Source organism: Diprion similis, chromosome 4, assembly GCF_021155765.1.
Source record: "Diprion similis isolate iyDipSimi1 chromosome 4, iyDipSimi1.1, whole genome shotgun sequence".
Taxonomy (NCBI): domain Eukaryota; kingdom Metazoa; phylum Arthropoda; class Insecta; order Hymenoptera; family Diprionidae; genus Diprion; species Diprion similis.
Window position 1 is genome coordinate 15,612,212 of NC_060108.1, and position 23,368 is coordinate 15,635,579.

General features: G+C 40.2%; 2 protein-coding genes across 2 annotated transcripts; both read right to left on the reverse strand.

The window, feature by feature from the left end:
• Nucleotides 1-11,923: 11,923 nt before the first annotated feature.
• Nucleotides 11,924-13,908, reverse strand: LOC124405912 (integrin beta-PS-like). The gene is made up of 8 exons (XM_046881183.1): nucleotides 13,870-13,908; nucleotides 13,804-13,821; nucleotides 13,382-13,669; nucleotides 13,100-13,312; nucleotides 12,833-13,018; nucleotides 12,331-12,499; nucleotides 12,100-12,239; nucleotides 11,924-12,007 (listed from the first exon to the last, which is right to left on the reverse strand). The coding sequence occupies exons 1-8, from the start codon at nucleotides 13,906-13,908 to the stop codon at nucleotides 11,924-11,926; spliced, it is 1,137 nt and encodes a 378-aa protein (XP_046737139.1).
• A 57-nt stretch (nucleotides 13,909-13,965) lies between these two features.
• On the reverse strand, nucleotides 13,966-22,492 carry LOC124405913 (integrin beta-PS-like). The gene is given in 24 exon segments (XM_046881184.1): nucleotides 13,966-14,230; nucleotides 14,299-14,463; nucleotides 14,533-14,631; nucleotides 14,708-14,878; nucleotides 15,300-15,366; nucleotides 15,451-15,679; nucleotides 15,847-16,051; nucleotides 16,410-16,611; nucleotides 18,043-18,198; nucleotides 18,249-18,305; nucleotides 18,395-18,527; nucleotides 18,619-18,787; nucleotides 19,185-19,307; nucleotides 19,389-19,601; nucleotides 19,671-19,958; nucleotides 20,164-20,295; nucleotides 20,358-20,519; nucleotides 20,593-20,760; nucleotides 20,841-20,939; nucleotides 21,016-21,186; nucleotides 21,289-21,382; nucleotides 21,465-21,672; nucleotides 21,787-21,991; nucleotides 22,346-22,492. Coding segments are annotated over 24 exon segments (3,873 nt in total). The 3' UTR covers nucleotides 13,966-14,020.
• Nucleotides 22,493-23,368: the final 876 nt, after the last annotated feature.

Genomic DNA, 23,368 nt, shown 5'->3' on the forward strand with positions numbered 1-23,368 from the left:
GGTAATACGTCTTTATCGATTCTTGATTTTTTTATATTTGTTCGAACATTTTCGAAGTTTTCTTTTTGTCGTGTCTTTAGGATTTGCTGTCGTATAAATCTCACTGGTTCAACTGAATTGCTATCGTTGTTTAAAATAAATGTTTTTTCGAATTGAATTATCGCGTCAAATCGAGTTCGTCTGGATCAGCTATAGCAAAGTTGTAAGTCGAAAGATTGTGCAACAACTTTTCATGCATGTATTTTTGTTGCAATTTGATTTTTCACGCACATTAATGAACCCAGAAAATTCGCAGAGACGTTGCGATAGTTTTTTCATGCAGAATCTAGTCTCGAGCTTAAGAATAACATGGTTTATTACATCAAGCGATTAATAGTGAACTGTGATGGAAATTTTGAACATTTTTGAAATTGGACATTCCTCAATCAATCGTTCAAAACGTTTTCAAATAAGCATTTTATCAGCTCTCCGAATATCCTATACTCTGTCGAAAATACAGTTTACGTATTATTCTAAACCTGATAACACATTAATTTCGAATCCAGTCATGGTCTCATTTTTAGCGGGAACTGTTCTCAAGTTCAGTTGATTCAAAAATCAGATAGGTACTTTGCAGATTTTTTCCGTTAGATTAAACCACGACTGAACTAGAATCGAGATCAAAACCGTAGCAAATTTAAGTCCGAATTATATGTGTGTAGCAAGTGCGAGTACTTTACAGTAGAATTCTAACCATCTAGGATGAAAAAAATTATTAGTTGTGAAATAAATTATTGACGTAGGATTTGCTTGGTTGGCAACGTGCTCGGTAAGGGAAAAAATTTTTGGACCCTCTTAACGCGTGAGTGTATACCAATGTATTTACCCCCTCAAACTGGTGGCCAATTATTAGGGCTGGTCTACACTTTCGATCACGCGACACCTGTCACGCACTTTTTCCATCTGCATACCCGAAACTACGGTGTTGAACAATATTTTTATACAAGAGCTGGCCAGCTTTTACACAAATCGTAGGTCGGAGTATGAGGGTACATATTATTACCTCTTCGTTTGCGATATACCTCCGGAATGGGGTATATATACTATACTGCAAGAAAGCACAAAATTGATTTTAAATTTACGGCCGGTGGTACACGGTTAAACGGATACGGATGTCTCGAGCATCTGCGCGTTCTCATCACCGGTTCGATTATACACGGTTCACGGTTCAAAGCTGATCACTGATACCGAACAAGTAATTTTATCCGTAGATCGTGAAAGCTGCAGGTGATACTCTCGCGAATTTATTTCTATGGATTTGATTCTCCTTGGTTAAATATCCTTCGGAAGCTATGTGAATGACACGATTGCCTTCAACGCCGCGACGTGAGACTTGAATTTTCTCTTTGAAGAATATGTCATAAGAGGGCAGAGTGTCAGGTGAATTTCGATAAATTAAATAGATTCATTTTAGAGACATGGAACTACGCAATAAAGGCTTCAATTTACAAATCGTTTCTCCTGGTATAATGTATGACTAAATTCTGTACCCATTAATCTCCGATATTATACCTTTCGTAAATTGATATTTTGTAATATAAGGGATATTTTCCGATGTGTTGGAATTGGTTTAATTTTCTCGTAAATCGAGAAGAACCTGCAGATTCCGGACGAAGGGCGTCAAAGTTTGGGGGTAAAACAATCGATGTCACGAATAAAAGTCGAGATTTATTAGCTATTATGTTTTGCGCTCCGTCCTCGCAATTTCAACCGTAAAATACCGTCGTAAAAAAGTACTATTGCAAACCGTAAACCGCTAAAACACTATTGCCGAGACGTGGTAGGTGTTTCGTCACTAATGACACATTCCTTGACTTATGGTAATCAGGCATACATTGATTGCAAGATTGTCCATAACTGATCGTGCTATGCTATTAAATTATTGAACCAAAAAGTATCCTCGATAGGTGCAATATTATTCTGACTTGAGGAATAATAACCGAAACGTTTTCAAATGTTTCTGATTTTTGCAGAACAGAATAAATTTGAGTAAAGCAATTAATCTTTCACCATTTTTTTTCGTAGGCACACGTAGAATTTTCCGACAGAACAGCTTCAAACCTTATCAATATACGTTTATGTGAAGCTGAAAACGTTTGAATGCATCCTTTTGCTCGAGTATTTTCCATGTATGCTGAGCTAGCGCGAATCTTTTCTCCGCGATGAAAACTCCGGTAAAGACTCAGATCGTTTTCCTGCAAGCTCGTTGCAGAACCTTCGTATCAGAGTTAGGATCGCGTTACTTTTCTTCCGTTTCTCTTTATTTTTCGTCTGTTTTTTCTATCCCCCTACCATTTCTCCTCTTTTCTTTTTTATGCACTTGTTTGCTCTGGAGAAATCAAGCGTAATATTTATACAGCTGGTGGTGAGCGGTTGGCAAAGTTCTCGAGAGTGTGAAAGCTCGATTTTCGGAGAGCACGGTTAAATTCCGCATTAAAGTTTGAAGCCCTTTTGAGTCAAAGATGACTCCTCGGTTTAGTGGAGCTAATTTTGAAACTCGAAACAGCGCTGAGGGTTTCACCCCGAGGCGAGGCTGCGGCGGACAAACAAGTCCCTTCTCTCTTGAACGCGAAAAATATGAGAAGAGGAATTTTTGTTTTTCCCTTTTCACGCGGGGTTTGAGATTGTGCGAGGCTGCAGGCTGTCGAGAGCCCGGCCAATAGGTAGCGTGGCTTAATTTCATTAATATTCCCCGCGGTCGTTGATGCGAAAATCTGAACCAATGTGAAATATTTTGGCATTTGAGGGATAACGCAGTGGGGTGAGGGGACTTTTTGTTCGCGTGATGGTTAATTTATATTCGCTTTATATGTACATAAGAATTATGTACTGACTTGGGAAATAAACAGGGGACTAAATGTGAAAATTACAGCAACAGAAAAAACAAGACTGTACGATTTATTTATATGTATGGTTGTAATTAATTATTGCAATGGTCAGGTTGAGTTGTTAAAACGTACGATAAAGTTCATTTTTACATAACTACCGAATGTAATTCCAACGATATCACAGCGGCTTAATTCCTAATTGTTTAGCGTAAGCCTTGAAAATCCTGTTGAATATTTAGCGGGCTTTTACCTCCTCGGCGGCAGCTTGAACGGCGGAATTTGATGACTTACTTAAACTCATCGTATCATTATTTTTAATCTTCCAAACTCTTAACACAGCTATGCCAAAAATATGCTGCGCGCACACCTGCCGCGCCTCGCGAGCACGGTAGAAACCCAAGTCCACGAACGAAACACTCTGGTTGATGAAAAATATTTTTGCATTACAATCACAGAAAAGGAATCCTGACTTCATTACACCGACGATTAAAAATCAAAATTCTGCTCTCGCTGAAACTTCATGTCACTCCCAACTGTCGTGAAATTGCATGACGTCGTCGAAAATGTGGTGATATCGAACTAATTGAGGCAGTGGCGGATTGTTCATCTTCAAAGATCAAACTTATACCAAACTCGATGCTTGTTTTACAACAGTTTCATTTCTCGCGTATATAACATGTCTTAAGACCTCTTTTTCATCCTTTGCATCCTCCTTCGTGCTGCCCTCACTCGTTGCTTGTCTTTACGATATATCGCAAGGGCGAAAGTGCAGAAGGACGAATAAAACCGCTAGTTATCGGTTTTTGCATTACCCTCAAAAACCCTTGTCAGTCCGATCGGTGACTCGACTTCTTGCTTCTTGCAGTTAATTTCTCTCCGACGATCCTGACCCCGCAAGAACTTCTGCAAAGATGATTTATATCGAAAGCCTGTTTTCTTGTATAGAATTCCAGGACTACCCGCACTAGTCCCAAACGGTTACCATATCGGGCACTCAATGTCTGCTCAAGTGTTGAGCTAGATTTAAAAAAGGAAGAAAAAAAAAAAAAGAAAAAGAAAATAAAGCGAAGTACGACTGAAAATGAATTGCCTGAAGCAATGAGCCGTTTCGATATCCTGCACGTGAACATTGGAAATGTGTATTTTTTTCAATCTCATTGAGTGAAGTCTACCAAGGGATGAGAAACCAGGAGAGAAACGCTTTCTGCACCGAATCGTTCACCGGTGGAATTGATAAAATTTCCACGTCCATGCAGCCTCCGGCGGGAGTCGAACGATACAAATGGAGTCTTAGATAGACGTTGAACAATCCGACTGTTCAATCGCGTTGTGAAATTAATCAAGACAACGTCCAACCTGAGCTCTCCGAAGTCCATTTCCCCTGAAGACCGAGGGGATTTTGTGGCCTGCAGAGTTCCGGAGAGTCTGAGGGCATTAAACCGTGGCTGATGGTAGGTATAGCGGCGTCAGAATGGGGTTAAGCCGCGCGAGAGGATACATGGCTGTCGTTGTGGAGGCAGCTGAGTGAAGGAGAGACCTGCAGCAGGGGAATTTCCACCCTTTCCAAGAGTTTATTATGCCTGTCTGGAAAAGCCGAGGTCAACTTTGAAAGGGCGAATCGTCGCAAACTACCCCTGATGGTCAGAAACGAGACCGTTGTCTTGCCGACAGACTAATTACTCCTAAGAATTTACATAACGATGTACACTGACCGCGCCATTGCTTCAAGACTAGCCTGTTAATTACCGTCTCGTGGACTAGAGCGTCCCTTGGCTTGTATACGTAGTTATCAAATGGGAAATGACGCCGTTTATTTAGAAATTGAGAAGCGCCGGATAAAAATTTACTTCTTGAACAGAAATGAAACGGCAGGGTTTATAGAGGGTTAAAATTTCTGGCTTTTGCGACAATTGCCAACTTATACATCAACCGTCCAAATAATTGCTTCGATTGTTATTGGCTATGTCATCGTAAAAACTGATGGCTTTTTGTATACATATATGATTTAACGGTAGACGAGAGAATGAAAAGAAAGTTCCGACGATGTAAGTTTGACGAAGAAATAAAAAGGAGAATATATATTAAAAGCCTGAGTAATATAAAATAAAATTAACTACTGTACGGAAAATAAAAATGTGACAAGCAAAATGTATAACGTTTACAAACGCTTATGACAGGCTTTTCATTAAACTCCAATATCCCATTTAGGGGAAAACACCGGTTCGACGTGAATTAATTCGAAACCACTGTTACCAAGGTAATAAAATAACGATGATAATAAAAATTACGCTGGCTGATTAATACTACGGAAAATGTTGAACCTGCTTCACCCGGTATATAAAAACCCTGCGGTATGCCGTACGAATATACATACGTATTACGTATAGGTTGGCAAACGTGGTAAATGAAATGGAAGTAAAGCAATTTGAGGAGAAAATGAGAATCGCGTTGACTGCAGCGTGAAATTTTTCAAAGGCACACGTATATGTATGTATAATGTATACATATGTATACATGTACCTATAAGTGTACATCGTCATAGCACATACATATAAAGGGACGAAGCGCTGGTTACGTTCGTCGCTAAGTTGAATTGTTTTAAGTCACGGTTCGCAATCTTCGAACGACTATCCAGGTGTATTAGACTCCTTGTAGGTATAATAGCTCCATACCATCGCAGAACCATCTCCAAGTCTTTACCAACTTGTCAGATGCAATTTATACCGCGGAGATGCAGGCACAATAAACTTGCCCTCTTCATCACCCGTGTAAAACCACTTTGCTAAACTTCTATGCGCATTATCTACAATACACCTGCGCTTGAGTATAATAATGCGGAAATAAACTCGTTGGTACAAAACTACGCAAAACAACTCGTGCATTGAATCACACATTCGTTCACCCGATCGTCTCGACGGGAACGAAAAGCTGAATGAACAAAAACGCTCGTCTTTTTGCCATAGTCGTAACTGATTCGAGGGAGCCAGATGTTATACATTTTTTCTAAGTGCGAGGTATTGGCAATCTTGTAATCTGACCAACGTTTTAATTTCTCGTCTGACGTTGCGATTCTCACGGATTGAAAAATCTGAAAATATACATGAATAGTTATAAATTGATGAAAAAAATATATATATATATTTTTCCAAATTGCGTCAAAACCTGTATAACGTTATACCAGGTATATAGGAATGATGAATTTTTCAAAACCTTAGGTAGCCAGAATTTTCAAACAGGAAGATATGGAAGTTTAAAAAATTCTATGTTAAATATATTGTATTATTACATACTCAAGTAATGTTTTCAGTCAAATATTATTTCAATTCATGTTTATCTACGATGATTTTAAAAAGATCCCCGCTCTTGGATCTTCCTTATAAATTGTGCCAATAAAATAAAGAGTGAAATGAAGGGAAAAAAAAACTTGAAATGTGGCTCTGCGACGTGTTACAGAGGGCCATGATCTGTGACCATCGAACATAGCGAGCAGAGTCATAGTGATCTTCACAGTTATTTAGAACGCCTTCATGTACCATTATAGACGCACACGAGGAGCTGGGACTGTGTTGAGAGAATTCAAGTAATCTACCGGGGAGGCAAGTAACGATTGTCAAGAGAATTCAACGTTCGAGCGCGTTGGGATTCGAACCGACGTTCGTCGGGCGCTTCTGGCCCGAATGCCGTGCCTAAAACCGCGCGGCTATCGATACTGCCACTTTCGGGTGCGTAAAATGCCTATTTCCCTCACTAATGAATACCGTTGTTCGTTACTGAATGAAAAATAATAGATCAAACGGTCTAGGACTGCATATTTTAAAGATGAAATTAGTCAGATTTATTTTCATTACAAAGCGTAACACCATTTTGTATTTTATCAACTAAAATAGATGTCAGTGTTTATAGACGAATGACGAAAGTTTTTTTTTAATACTTATTACTTCTGATCTTGAGTCCGCGAATTTCCTTTCAGTTTAATGTTATTTTGACATGCTTATAAATGTCTATGATTAGATCGACTCTGTCTTTTATTCCATGTAATTAATATACATTTTTAATATAAATCGTGTATACGAAACGTCGTATTCAGCAAGCACGCAGCCGCGAGTTATAAATAATATCGTACAACCGTGTCGAATAATTCACACAGTAAACAAAGGCTGCTTACTCGAGTTTGTTCTTAGCTAGGCTATACACCAGATTATCGAATACGGAAACCCTTCACCCTTGCCCTATATATATATATATATATATATACAATACTCGTACGTAGTTTCGCCCAACCCTTTTGTTCGTAGATTTCCACATTGAACGGCAAACTTATATATCTATAGACGTCAGAAAGGGTTTCTATCGCCGGTATATTAATCCATAGGAAATTGAATTCTCGAAGAAAATCTTTCGTTCCATTTCGATTGTGAATGACAAATCTACGCCGGTGTTTCAATTTCATTGACTTAAAGGCCAGTCGTCTGCAACGTCAAATTGGGAAATTCGCTATCTGGAATAAACTGTGTGCAGACTCGATGCCCACTTGAAGCTGAATGCGTTATCAAAGGTGCCAGTCACACCTACATCTATAAGAACTTTCCGATCAGACGGATTGTGCTCATTTTTCGGCTTCCGTACCCCAAAAGGTTAAAATGGAACCCTTATTGGACCATTTCGTTATCCGTCAGTCTGTCTGAAAAATTGTTAAGACCCTTTTTCTTAGGAATGGATAAAGATATCGAGTTCAAATTAATGTCGAATACTAAGGTCTACGGTCTGTTCGAGGTGTAAAAAATTCAAGCTTCTCAGTCAACGCAATCAAAAGACACGGTAATTTATGTAACATATTTTGATACTCGTAAACTCACTCGTCAAAACCTGTAGGGTACTTTCCGTTGATCTAGAACCATGAAATTTGGAGAGAAGCAAGGTCTCGCAGCATAAGTAAAGGAAAAAAATCTAAAATTGTTAATTTGTAGTTAGAACATATAAAAAAAATAATTCAGTTTGTACAGAACCCTCAGGGCGCGAATTCTACTCGCAGTTGTCCAGTTTTTCCTTCTTTACACATGTTCCCGGTTATGTCTTGCGGCATATAGTATAGTATAGTCTATTGCTGTCGATATTGGCTGCAAATATTATTTCATTGCCTCAATTTTTTATGACACTAGAATTTCTTTCTTTTCGTGTAATTATTGCGGAAAGTGGTGAAGACAGGGAGTGACAATCAGTCTGACTGTTTAAAACATTCGAGTTGAACGTTTCTTCTTCGAATATTTATTTACAGCTTAAAGTAGCTTTGTCAGTTATAATTCATTGGTATTGCGAAACAGCCGAAAAGAAATTGATCTAAAGATTCAGAATGTATATTATACTTTCCTTTTAAAAGATGTTATATAAACGAAATACTCACAATTCCATCAGCGTTACTTCCTGCAATGCTTGGTGAAAAAAAATTGCACCGTGTTTCGCCGGTAGAAATATAGTCGAAAGTAAGCATCGACGATATATTATTTTCCCGGGGTTTTATCGCTCCCCGGAGAGCACTATAAGCAGGAAGGTGAACCTCCTTGTGTGTCTGTATGGGTGGGGGTGGGTGGGCTCAGTGATGCAGACTGTGACGTATTTTGAAGCTTACCTGCTAGTTTCCGATGCACGGAAATACGCGAGCTGCATCACAATCGGTGATGTCTTGGCGTGGACGCTCCGTGAAAGATAAAAGAACGGAAAGTTTCGAGGGGCGATGCCATGCGAACAGGAAAGAAGGAAGAAGAGATGAGGGCTCGAGCCATCGGACCAAGTTAAAGAGACACTGCGAACAGCGAAAGCTTGTGATCGGAAACTAACATCGGACAAAAGCACCCTTCGTAGTTCAACGAATAACTCGTATACAGGGTGGTCGGTTTTTATCTCCACAGGCGAATATCTCACGTACGCAAAGGTATGTGTAAGGAAAAGTTTTATACGAATCTTACTTATGTTCGTATGGGTCGGTGTTTACAGAATTATGGTGCGATTTTTAAGATTTTGCAAGTAACATGATTTGAAAAAGTCGTATCTCATAATCAGCAGTTAAAACCGACCACCCTGCAGATCATTTTTGAAATATTTCTTCGCAAAAAACCAATTCCCAGGAAATAAGTCTGTCTGCAAAAGTTGTTCTGATATAATTGGGAAAGTATAGTATTTCAAGGTCGATAAAGGTTTGGTTTTGGAGTGGTCCAGCATTGTCCGTCAGTCGATTAGCAACGCTGAATTTCATCTCGCGTATTTTTTCGCTTTATTCCTCGGATGTTTTTACTTACTTGACTATTTTTTTCTTCTGCTACAGCAGCAGTAGCGTCAGCAATATCGCGAGTGTGGTTGGAAGAGGTAAAATAAAATTGAGAAGATTGCAGGGTGGCGACTGATTATAGTATCCTAAGTGAAACCCCGTACATGAGAAGAAGAATTACACGTGAAAGATGAATAAAAATAAAACTTTCTCACAGTGCTGTAAAATATATACCTACATCCGTCTAGACGATATATGTATACTATTAAGCTTCGACTTTCAGACACGTCGAACGAGGGACAACATATGGGGAAAAAAATTTCACTATGAAAAAAAGTGTGAGAAAAGTGAAGATGAGAAACTTGGCAAATTGAATGCTCGCCACAGCGCAGCAGAGCTGCACTGCAAAGTGGCAACTTTTTTATCAAGCCATTGAAACTTGAGGGTGTGGGTACATGGTGGAAAACGAAGGACAGCAAGTGCTTCTAGTTGTGTCTGTGTCACGTATGTACTGGAGGAAGGTTTTCCGCGAACCGTTAATTGCCAATTAACACCAATCGTTCGGTACTCTGTACCACATCTATCGGTTCACCGTCGATAAACCATAAACCATCGATTCCCGTGCACCGTCGTAGACATACTTACATACCTGTGTAGTCTGCAGCGTCGAGATTCGCGGATTGTACAAATATCTCGCTATTATTGATTCGATAACTAATAGCGACGTTGTATTACTCGAAACTATTTTTGTTCGCAAAGTGAACAAGCAGCTGGATTCCTGCAGGGCAATTCTCATTAAATACCGGCACGCGGATCACAGCGCAGCTTTATGGTAAACGACGATTAGCCCTGTTTAATGGGGGTAAACTGCAATCGCGGTGGTGTAAACTCACCTTCCGCATTGCAGCTTCATCCCCGCATCACGCATTGCATAAAAAGTGCACTACTCAACTCGCGGCTCGTGTCTCTCCCGCAGGATCTCCGTATAATTAAGGCACTCGCTGTGAATTACTCGAAACACGCACCGCGATGGCGTGTGGGTACTTAAGGTGTTTCAACAGCTCTAGATTAACCAACTTTATGAAAGGAACCTAATTAAAACGACACCCTTACAGCACAACGTATTTTGCAATGATGTAGAGGTCTGCGATTGCTCGTGAATTATATTATTACATATTTCATTTACTTGTCTTGGCTGGTGTCGGAACGGAAATCACTAGAATTATATTTATCTTTTAAAGATAAGAAAGGAATTTTCCCACAATTACAAGAAACCAGGAGAAAAAAATCCGTCTATAAGGTTATTACTGCGTTGACATTTTTTGCCACCTTTTCTCCCTCTGTTTTTTTGACCAGTCAAATCTTCAGGCACGGAACATTTTACCGTACAGTGCTTCTCTTGAATTCATGTCTCCGAAATAATTCAACCTTATTCAGTCTGGCTGCGTCTTATGGCCTTGCCTCGTAGTATTTTTGCATGTATAATATCAAGTCTAATTGTAAGCCTCAGAGTACAGCAGCGAGAAGGTTAAGCGATTGAATTTCAAAGGGAATTTGCAATCCTTCTTCCGTTCTTCGCGAGTGTGAGAACGGATCGAGAGCCTGTTGAACACCGAAAATGATATCATGAAATCAGCCCAATCCTATCTGGTTGATCCTTGAATAAGCAGTTACTAGACAGTTTATCAAAGATATCGTTGCGAATAGTGAAATCTCGCGTTTTACCCCCCCTTTCTAATGACCTAGTACTCATCACAGATAAAAGATGCGTAAAGCTTTCATGAGTTAAAAGAAGAGTTGCTGCGCCAACCATCATTATAGTAAAAACGATCTCGCTTCGGCCGTTGAACTGATAACACGCATTTTCCAATGAACACATTTTTCCTCATTTTTTAATTCGCTGACGGTTTATTCGCTTCACAAGTCAGGAACTTGTTTGATTTATTTAGTAACGCCCAGTTTGTTACAATACAATGACTTTTTTCCACAAAATGACACAATACTTTCAACTTTTTTCAAATTCCTCGTGTGGTTCACAGTCTTTTTCCTTGTACCTGTAATGTCGTTTCCTCAGTGCGCGGTTTTAGTCGACAAAGAGCAAATATGCTTGATATGAACACATTTTCCATACACCCGTTAGTTTTATATTCTCAAAAACACCGTTCCTCTTAACGTTATAAAGATTAAAACATTTCAGAGCAACAATATTTCCTCTGAGCTATAGGAAGTAATGGTAATTGTAGGTAGATATGAAGATTAGTATGTTTATTATAGTTGACAAACTTCGTCATTGACAAATTTTTAGTATTATTATTATTATATTTATTGTTATAACGTATGATAGTTACAATATGTTTTCAGGGGTAATAGTGAAATATATAATGATCAACTGAATTAGGCTAGTTGAGCATACTAAAAAATACAGGTTTGTCCGATCATGGATCCCTGAATATTATTCACGACAGGAAAAATTTCATGTGATGTGAGATAGGTAACATATTAGAAAGGAAGATATAAATTCACACACGAAAAAATTAATTTATCATTCGGCGAAGAAAGTTGACTGAAACTAGTCCCCCGACTCATTTTAGAATATTTAATAGACTCATGATGTTAAATTCTTGTTCGCAAAACACCATTAAACGCGTGATTGTTTGAATAGTGATCACTTGATTCGGTGAGACAAACGGTTTATCGTTATAAGTTAAGAAGTTAAAGAGATTCAATTGGACAAAACTTGGGGCTAATTCACGTATTATGAATAAAGAAAATATGTGCAAGGGTGTGAAGAATTCTAAAATTGATCCTGTTCGCGAAGAGAGCTGAACGTGGGGTTTTGGAAAGTCGTCACTGCGTCGACGTAGAGTGGATTTTGAGCCTGAAACAAAAGCGAGGATGACGTGAAATTCAACGTAGTGATTCCAGAATAAAACTTATTTCTAGAATTTAATCGTATCAGCCTTTTCATACCTGACCCCATTTTGGATTCGAACGCTCTTTCTCGAATTTCTGGAACTCTCTCTTGTCATGGATATGCGTTACCACCTTCCATGCCAGGATAGTCAGCAATCCCAGTAACAGAGTAACAGCCATCACGGCGAGAGTCGCAGCTGCGGGGAAAAAATCATTTCACCGATTGGATAAGGATGACGAACGGAAGAAGCGGTTGAGATAAACAAGTCTCGGGCTGGGAATCCTTACCAACGAAATCATCGATTATAGGATACTTTTTATCCTTTTCCGCCATTACATGGATATCCTGGCCGACGTAGAAGTATGTAAAAACGAACGTGGAACCGTCATCGGCCGGAATTTGGCAATAGTGCTCTTCTGGTCTTTTCTCGTCAGTGTTTTCCTGAATCGCGTCAACCTAAAATCAAAGAGTATTCAACTTCTGGAGTAAACATTTCGGCGTTTCTTCATTTAGATTCTACAAATCCGAGGTGCTCGTGTTGTGAATTCTATTTTGTCTAGCCTGGTGTAACAGTTCGTTCCCTCTAGCCTTCGATCTAATAGTATATTGCGTACCCAGGGCGTAAAGCCCGCTTGGTCCTTGGTGCACACCATGATTTACGTAACGCATGTATGGATTTTTTTTGTTCACGATTTTAAACACGTTATAAGTGTGTAAACATATTTTTTCTCAATTATGGATAATTTTCTTGAAGATGTTGAAAAATATTTTAGCGGGTGGGCAAAAAACCTGGAAACGCTCGCGTAAGTGTGCAAACAAAGTATTTCCGAAGATTGCGGTTGCTGTACTTGCCTTTGTAATTTTGTATTTACCGCAACCATCACAATCCGGGGGTGTCGCGTGGATACTGCCGGTTTCATGCACGACACACTCAACGCAGGCTTTGAGCTCGTCACACTTTTGACTTGGACACGTCTGAAATAGAAGAAAGTTTGTAAATTTTGCGTTCATGGTTACACGATTGCCAAGTGCCTGCGAATAGTAACACAAACGCACCGGGCATTCCTCGCAGAACTCTCCGTGCCTTTTCATTTTCTTATCGCACACGCACCGTCCCTGTTCGCAACTCCCGGCTTTGCTGCAAATATCGGCATTTTCGCCCGGCGGGTAACACAAAGTCTTGTCAGTTTTGATTTCGCACGCGTCTCCGTCCCATCCACCGTCACAAGTACACTTTCCGCAATCGCACTTCCCGTGTCCTCCGCACATCTGAAAACCACGCAACTTTTCAGTACCTCTTCCGCACAACGTGACTCACGGAGCAAATCATCGACCCACCATTCCATCAGCGGATCGTCGGCATGAGTTGTCGTCGCACTGGCAAAATGAGCCGTAAATGTTTTCCTCGAAGCAGCAGCACTTTCCGTGTCTGCATATTCCCCGATTGCTGCAGACTTCCTCGGACGTCTTGCTCGCCCGGCAGCCCTGCATCAGCTTTCCTGCGTCGTCCTCGTCCTCGTCTCCGTCCGTCCCACCTTGGCAGTTTTTGCCAAAGAAACTCGCGTCGTAAGAGCAAACTCCGCAATCAAGTTTCCCGTGACTTCCGCAACGCGAAGCATCCGTTTCCTATGAGAAGCGGCAGAAATTGTTAGGAACAGGAACGAATTTGTCACACAATCTACCCGTACATTGAAGATTCACTGCAGTCTTGGAAGAAATTTTAGAAGTTACAAAAATTATCTACAAGGCGCAACTCTTACGATTTCGGTGGCCTTAGGCTGTGCATTGAAACTTAGTTTTGGAAAGATTGTTCAATGCAAACGGACTGTACCTTGGGTTTGTCCTTGGAGCATTCGCAGCCACATAGAAGCGAAACGTTAACGATAAGTACTTCGTTGATTCCTTGCGGTTGAATTTCGATGGTCTGATGCCAATCTTCTTCGCGCTCAGGACAGGTTACTGCCTGGAATTAAGTGATCAGCATTTAGCTTTCGCAAAAATGAAAGAATCATCGTGATATCCGACCTTTATTTCGGCTACAAATTCTACGGTATCCTCAATGTGAATGTTTGTGCATTTATCCCTTTGACGGAAGTCCTTGTCCTTGCCCAAACACTTTGAAAGGAACCGAACGTGAACGGAATTTGAAGATGTCCGACTTGTCATCGTGACAGATTCGACTAAACTCTGAAAAGTGGCCGATCGTTAGTTCGAATATGTGGAAATTACCACGAAATAGTTAACAGTCTGCAAACCTCGTATTCTTTCCTGATCACTTGCAGAATGTTGCTAAAGTCACTGCCAACTGTACGAACTGTGGAACCCTTAATCACGCGTGCTATCCCATTATAGACCTCATCGCCAGGCAAGAATACCAGAAAAAGGATGTTTACGGAGTTATTAGCAGCTTGGCGATTAATCTATCGAACACATTCATTAGTTTCACGTTACGATTTGAAATCTAAATACCACATTACGTCACGATTCACCTGGCCAACGGAGGGAAAGTCTTGAAGTTCTGCATACGTATAATACCCTGATTTGTTCAAATGGCACTGCTCGTCATTAGGTTCTGGCAATCCTCCGATCTAATCAGCAATAATTATCTTATGAAACTGGTATCGTTCGACAAAATTTCAAAGAGTTGACTCGAAAACCACGCACCTTACCGTCGCCAGCGATGTGAGGAGGTCCGTCACTTGCGTGAATAAGAAGATGTCGGGCGTTTGATCGCCAACCAATCTGTTCTCTACAAACGATGGATTGCATGATACCATCGAAACCGCTCTCTGGGCCATCATTATAGCCTACGTCAGGGGAATCCATACCTATATTCTGCATACATTATCGCGATTACAATAAAAAATTTTGCTCGTACAAAGTAGATTTACCGTTTTTGGTCACCTTATGGTACCTTATGCGGCTATCGATTGATCTATTAGTGACCACATCGATCACATATAAATATAACCATGGCCACAAATTTCTAGGAGATTGTTTTCACTTTTAACCATTGCAGAATTTGATTCTCAAATAATCGAATGATAAAAGTGTGTGTTGATATTTTCTTTGGGGTTGTATTTTTTATTTTTTTTTTGTGAATAATTTAATTATTGCATAAATCTATAGTATGAGATAGAAGACCAAAATATTTGAGAAAATGTAACTAAAAATGGAGCAGTGGCTGCGGTTAACGCCGCCTCTATTTCATCTTGTTGAAATCGTACCAAAATTTAACTGCCCAATTCCTACCCACCTGGAATTCCTCAAGATTTTTTGTCAATTTGAGGTTGTGTTTGAAAGCGTAAGCCGGATCTTTGATTCTGAAACAAATTTAATTATTCGCAAATTTATTCATTTCACCGGTGGAGAAACTTGGATAAAAGTTTCAGTTTTTGCTCCATTACTTATTCTTATATAGAGCGGTTGATGGGTAGTTTTGTTGGTCGATAAAGCTTCCAAATCCCAACTGGAAATCGGATGTGAGGTGCTTCAGCTCATCGGCTATCGCAAACCCTAGTTTGGCAAGTTTGAATCGAAATTTATCCATCGATTCTGACAAATCGACAAGGAAATACAGATCCATTGGATAATCCCTGGCCCTTTTATACGTCAATTTGAGACGGTACTCTTCACCTGAAAGGATAAGTCGTTGAAATCGAATGATGTATACTGTACTACTATAAAGATTAAAACTGCGAAAATTTCGAGGAACTCCGCTCTGATCAAGTACTGTGGATTGCACAATTATAAGTATAAAGCACCGAATCATAAGTCGATCATGTCGTGTATCTTATACGCACCCTTTCGGAGCCTCAAGTTGACACTTTGCGGTCGGAGCTGCACCACTTTCTCTCCATTCTTCATCGAGGAAAACTTCCTGTTTTCAATCTCCTCAAATTCGCTTGTGTAATTCTCTTTTTTCCCGTTACTGCACCACATGCTGGTCTGGGCAGCCTGAGCTTTGTTCATACACCGTGATTCCGTGTGCATCGTTTTCTGGGCATCCTACCATAGAATGGCAGAAAACATAAACTTGTGAACTCAAGATTAAATGGCGGCGAGTAATCGGAAAAGGTTTCATTAGAATCTGGTTGTTGAACATTCAGCGAATGCCCGTGAAAAATTAATAAATCCAATTGGACCTAAATATATAGGTACAAATCAGACTAGATTTGTAAGCTGCGAATCTAAATAGATCTAATCAGATCCATGCATACATGATCAACCTAGATTTGTTACGCATAGATCTAAGTATTTCTATAAGTTGTACATGGTTAGATCGGATTTAAAACAAACTTTGGATGTAATGAAATTTCTTCATTTCTTCTCGCGACTGTAAAACTTGACGAAAGTCATATCTCACCTCGATATTACACCAGATACAGTCCCGAGTTCTAATACACGCCGCGCAAGTCTCCTGCAGGGTGCAATCATCGCGGACATTTTTCTGCCCAAGGATGACGGCCGATTCGAACGCAAGGATTATCAGAGCACAAAACCAGACACGCATATTTGTTTCTAATTCTCGGGAGTGACTGAAGTCACTAGAGCATGAATCCTCAGAACTTGGAGTTGAACGTTGCGGTCAACAACGAAGAGTGGTGGCAAGGATATGCGTCAGAGTCAAACCACAGACTAAGAGATAAACAAATTCAGTTATACCAGCAAAGCGGCAAAGTGGAAATAATTCTTCGAATTACTAATAATCCAGTTTAAATGTTTTTTATTCTTTTGTATTATTTCTAGTATCGTACATTTTGTACATTCATCAGGTTACTACCAACATTTAAATCCTGCCTGTCTACTGTTGGTATTACCGGACAGGTGTAATGTCCAGATAAAAATTTTCATCAGGCTGAGATAAGGCGATGATCAGGCTTGCCCTACCGCTTGATCAGGACCTGATCAAAAATGTAAAGTGCCTTTCTAAAATACCCTGATCAGGCTGAATTCAGGTACGATGGTTGAACTCTGATAGTTTGAGGCACTACCTGATCAGACTCGTGTAACGATTCTTCGGATTTATTTATTTGCAATATAATGTAACGAATTATTTAGTTTTCTATAGATTCACAGCTAAGGCTACCAAAAATGAAACGCTGATATATGTCGGTAGATGTCTATTGAAATGCAAAAAAACTGCGAAACGATATTTCGTACGATTTTACAGGTATAGATCCGATACTACTATCATGACATTCCCAAGCATTTTTGTGACGCCTTGTGGCTGCTCGCGATACTTGCAATGTGTCAGGTTTACTCAGGGTTAGATCAGGTGCAACGAAGTGGATTTTGCCTGACCTGAGCCTGCCTTGATGATGCGCGCGTGATTTCAACCTTAGACATCAGGCTAGCCTGATAAAATTTCCACTCGAGTAGTTATCCCAACACGAGGCTATTAAGGGAGGAATATTTTTGTGACATTCGTTGAGTATTTAACGGAAAGTTGTTATTACAGAAGCGTAAAATTTTGCGAAAGAAATTTTATCAATGGCAATGATTGTCGATTTAGTACAGCTTAGGATTTCATTCAGAAATCGTGAGCGATTTTCACATAATAATACGATATTATTCGGATTATTATGAAGCGTTCAACGAGGCCGGGCAACGAACAGGAAAGTATAGAATTGAGCTCATGTAGACGTACTCACTTTAGCAGGTTCAAGCTAACTTGCAGTAACGACGAAATTACTGCAATTTTACAAATGGGCGTTTTTATCGAGTAAGTAGGTTATACATGGATATCATACAAATAATCTACAGAAATATTGAATTACACAATATATGTATTTATACAGTTTCATTGAATTAAATTCTTACTGCTTCCAACTGTGCATTCCTACTGTGGAACTCGCTGCTTGGCGCCAGCAGATGAGCAACCAAAGTTACATTTGCGATCTGTACTGCCATTTGTGAAATGACGCCTTTCAGAAATGGTAGTATGACGCATCTAGACGAAGCTCTGATTCCTTATCCGCGAGTGTTCAGTTACTCACTAAACTCCAGATATGCTTAGTCTTTCCAATAAAGGTATAATCAATTCATTCGGAAAGACAAATAGCCTATGGTTACAATGAATTGACAAATTGCGGCAGAAGTGGGTATAACTTAAAAGTACGAGTAGGTGCTTGGTTTGGCGTAATGAAGAAAATTTGCAGAAAAGTTTGTAGGGTTCTAATTAGAAAGATCCTCTCTTTTACACGTGGGGTTCTCGACTCTTGTCACTGGGTCGACGTAGATTGGATTTTGACCCTGAAACAAAAAAGAGGATAATCTGAAATTTACCGGGGTGATCGAAGAATAAGACTTGTTTCTCGAATTTAATCGTATCAGCCTTTTCATACCTGACATTTTAATTTTGCTCGCTCGTTCTCGAATTTCTGGAACTCTCTCTTGTCATGAACATACGTTACCACCTTCCATGCCAGGATAATCAGCAATCCCAGTAAGAGAGTAACAGCCATCACGGCGAGAGTCGCAGCTGCGGGGAAAAAATCATTTCATCGATTAGATAACGACGACGGACGGAAGAAGCGGTCGAGATGAACAAGTCTCGGGCTGGGAATACCTACCAACGAAATCATCGATTATAGGATACTTTTTATCCTTTTCCGCGTTTACATGGATAGCCTGGCCGCCGTAGAAGTATGTAAAAACGAACGTGGAACCGTCATCAGCCGGAATTTGGCAATAGTGCTCTTCTGGTCTTTTCTCGTCAGCGTTTTCCTGAATCGCGTCAACCTAAAATCAAAGAATATTCGACTTCTGAAGTGAACGTTTCGGCTGTTTCTTCATTTAGATTCTATAAATCCGAGGTGCTCGTGTTGTGAATTCTATTTTGTCTAGCCTGGTGCAACAGTTCGTTCGTTCTAGCCTTCGATCTAATAGTATATTGTGTACCAAGGGTGTAAAGCCCGCTTGGTCCTTGGTGCACACCATGATTTACGTAACGCATGTATGGATTTTTTTTGTTCACGATTTTAAACACGTTATAAGTGTGTAAACATATTTTATCTCAATTATGGATAATTTTCTTGAAGATGTTGAAAAATATTTTAGCGGGTGGGCAAAAAAACTGGAAACGCTCGCGTAAGTGTGCAAACAAAGTATTTCCGAAGATTGCGGTTGCTGTACTTGCCTTTGTAATTTTGTATTTACCGCAACCATCACAATCCGGGGGTGTCGCGTGGATACTGCCGGTTTCATGCACGACACACTCAACGCAGGCTTTGAGCTCGTCACACTTTTGACTTGGACACGTCTGAAATAGAAGAAAGTTTGTAAATTTTGCGTTCATGGTTACACGATTGCCAAGTGCCTGCGAATAGTAACACAAACGCACCGGGCATTCCTCGCAGAACTCTCCGTGCCTTTTCATTTTCTTATCGCACACGCACCGTCCCTGTTCGCAACTCCCGGCTTTGCTGCAAATATCGGCATTTTCGCCCGGCGGGTAACACAAAGTCTTGTCAGTTTTGATTTCGCACGCGTCTCCGTCCCATCCACCGTCACAAGTACACTTTCCGCAATCGCACTTCCCGTGTCCTCCGCACATCTGAAAACCACGCGACTTTTCAGTACCTCTTCCGCACAACGTGACTCACGGAGCAAATCATCGACCCACCATTCCATCAGCGGATCGTCGGCATGAGTTGTCGTCGCACTGGCAAAATGAGCCGTAAATGTTTTCCTCGAAGCAGCAGCACTTTCCGTGTCTGCATATTCCCCGATTGCTGCAGACTTCTTCGGACGTGTTGCTCGCCCGGCAGCCCTGCATCAGCTTTCCTGCGTCGTCCTCGTCCTCGTCTCCGTCCGTCCCGCCTTGGCAGTTTTTGCCGAAGAAACCCACGTCGTAAGAGCAAACTCCGCAATCAAGTTTCCCGTGACTTCCGCAACGCGCAGCTTCCGTTCTCTATGAGAAGCGGGATAAATTGTTAGGGACAGGAACGAATTTGTCACACAATTTATCTGTACATTGAAGATTCGCTGCGGCGTTGGAAGAAATTTTAGAAGTTACAAAAATTATTTACCAGGCGCAACTCTTACGATTTCAGTGGCCTTAGGCTGTGCATTGAAACTTAGTTTTGGAAAGATTGTTCAATGCAAATGGACTGTACCTTGGATTTGTCCTTGGAGCATTCGCAGCCACATAGAAGCGAAACGTTAACGATAAGTATTTCGTTGATTCCTTGTGGCCGAATTTCGATGGTCTGATGCCAATCTTCTTCGCGCTCCGGACAGGTTACTGCCTGGAATTAAGTGATCAGCATTTAGCTTTCGCAAGAATGAAAGAATCATCGTGATATCCGACCTTTATTTCGGCTACAAATTCTACGGTATCCCCAATGTGAATGTTTGTGCATTTATCCCTTTGACGGAAATCCTTGTCCTTGCCCAAACACTTTGAAAGGAACCGAACGTCAACGAAGTTTGAAGATGTCCGACTTGTCATCGTGACAGATTCGACTAAACTCTGAAAAGTGGCCGATCGTCAGTTCGAATATGTGGCAATTACCACGAAATAATTAACAAAGGAGCTTGCAAACCTCGTATTCCTGCTTAATCAGTTTTACAACGTTTGAGAACGTAGGGTCAACGATTTGAACTATTGAACCCTTAATCCTTTGTTTTATGTTTTTGAAGACTTTCTCAAATGCAGTGTTGAACACCGCGAAAATTATATTCACGTTATTGCGTTCAGCCTGCCAGCTCACCTATGGAATTCAATAATTAGTTTTGTATTCCAAGATAACATCAAAATATAAGATATTCAGACCCCATAATTATTACTCACCTGACCGATCGATGGATAATCCTGAAGCTCCGAGTAAGTATAGTGCCCTGATTCGTTCAAATGGCACAGCTCGTCATTAGGTCGGGGCAACCCTGCGAACTAGTTAGCAATACTTGTTACATGAAACCTGTATTTTCTCAGAAATAGTCAAATAGTCGACTTGAAAACTACACACCTTGCCGTCGCCGGCTATGTGGGGGGGAGCGTCACTTGCGTGAAGAAGAATATGACGCGCGTCTGACCGCCAACCAATCAGGTCCCTACAGACGATAGTCTGCATGATACCGTCGAAGCCACCTTCTGGGTCATCGTGGTTTGATATCGTGTCGGCACTGTTAACTTTTTCCTGTACAGTTACTCTTATTTATTATCGAGAAGTTTCCTCTAAATAATTTTATCGAGTTACGCATTGATTTATCTGATACGCTCTGCGTTTTAGCTCGCCTACCTGGAATTCCGTTGTGTTATTCGTCAGGCTGAGGCTATGTTTGAACGCGTAAGGTTCCTTTTTCCTGAAAAAATTTTAATTCATCACATAAGGGCTCAGCTACGAACTATGAAAAAGCTTGAATGAGAGGTTCTGTCTCTGATATATACTCTATGCCAGTTTTAAATGTCGCGAACGAAGGGTACGTATTTTTGTCAGCAAAGCTCCCGAATCCCAACCGAAAGTCGGAAGTCAGCTCTTTCAGCTCTGTCGCTAACACAGACCCCAGTTTGGAAAGAGTTTCTCGAAATTTCTTCATCGTACCGGACACGTCAACAAGGAAGTAGAGATCCATTGGATAATCCGTGGCCCGTTTGTACGTCACGGAAAGACGGTACTCTTCACCTGGATGTAAGAAGCGATGATGTTGAAGGACAACGCTCTAATCAAGTAGTGCAGCTTGTACCTAACATCATGTACTTAACCGTAAGTTGATCATGTCGTGTATCTTATACGCACCCTTTCGGAGCCTTAAGTTGACATTTTGCGGTTGCAGCTGCACCACTTTCTCTCCATTCTTCATCGAGGAAAACTTCCTGTTTTCAATCTCCTCAAATTCGCTTGTGTAATTCTCTTTTTTCCCGTTACTGCACCACATGCTGGTCTGGGCAGCCTGAGCTTTGTTCATACACCGTGATTCCGTGTGCATCGTTTTCTGGGTATCCTACCATAGAATGGCAGAAAACATAAACTTGTGAACTCAAGATTAAATGGCGGCGAGTAATCGGAAAAGGTTTCATTAGAATCTGGTTGTTGACCATTTAGCGAATGTCCGTGAAAAATGAATAAATCCAATTGGACCTAAATATATACAAATCAGACTAGATTTGTAAGCTGCGAGTCTAAATAGATCTAATCAGATCCATGCATACATGATCAACCTAGATCTGTCACGTATAGATCTAAGTATTTCTATAAGTTGTACATAGTTAGATCGGATTTAAAACAAACTTTGGATGTAATGAAATTTATTAATTTCTTCTCGCGACTGTAAAACTTGACGAAAGTCATATCTCACCTCGATATTACACCAGATACAGTCCTGAGTTCTAATACACGCCGCGCAAGTCTCCTGCAGGGTGCAATCATCGCGGACATTTTTCTGCCCAAGGATGACGGCCGATTCGAACGCAAGGATTATCAAAGCACAAAACCAGACGCGCATATTTGTTTCTAATTCTCAGGAGTGACTACTGTCACTGTTATATAACTTCTTAGAACTTGTATGAGAACGATGGTCACCACTCGGGAGTAGTGGTAAGGGTTTACGTCATTACTAGACCGCAAATGTAGATTAAAGATTCAATATCAGACGTTTTTGCTATAAAACGTTTTACAATATAGATTCTGTAATTTTCTCACTCGCTAAAACTACGCATTTTTATAGCATGCACGACATTTATTCATTCATACTATTCTGCAAACGTAGCATTAATCGTTGAAATTATTGATTGTACAATTAAAAGACGTTGGATCGTTTCACGTTCTAAGTCAGAAGTCTGTATATTTATGTCAAATCTTGGCGCCGCGAAATAATAAAATTAATGGTAAAAATTATCGATTCAGTATGATTCGGAATTCTCTCCAGGAACTATTATAATAAATTTTTAATATTATCAAACAGAATTAGTATAATCATATTGCATAATAATAATTATATCCGTTTTTTGACGCGAGTGGGCGGCCAATAGAAAAGCATTCAATTAACTCCATAACCATAAGTATATATGAAGGCAATCCTAACGAAAATGTACTCACCTCAGTAAGTTAAAGGAACTCAGTGTGCAACCAGTGCTTATTACAGTTACTTCCAAATTGAACGCATTTTGAAAATTCGGATATGTGCATATATTATACGAAAGAAAATTATAAATAAATATGATCAAATTCATCATTTTTGATTAGCCCAAGTTTAAAAAAATACAGTAACTGCCTCCTCTCTGGACTCATGTTCAAGTAACTATAAACATACCAATTATGCTGCGTGCAGAAGGGTATGCAAATTCCTCAGCCATTGTCTGGTCAGTTGACTCTTTCAAAA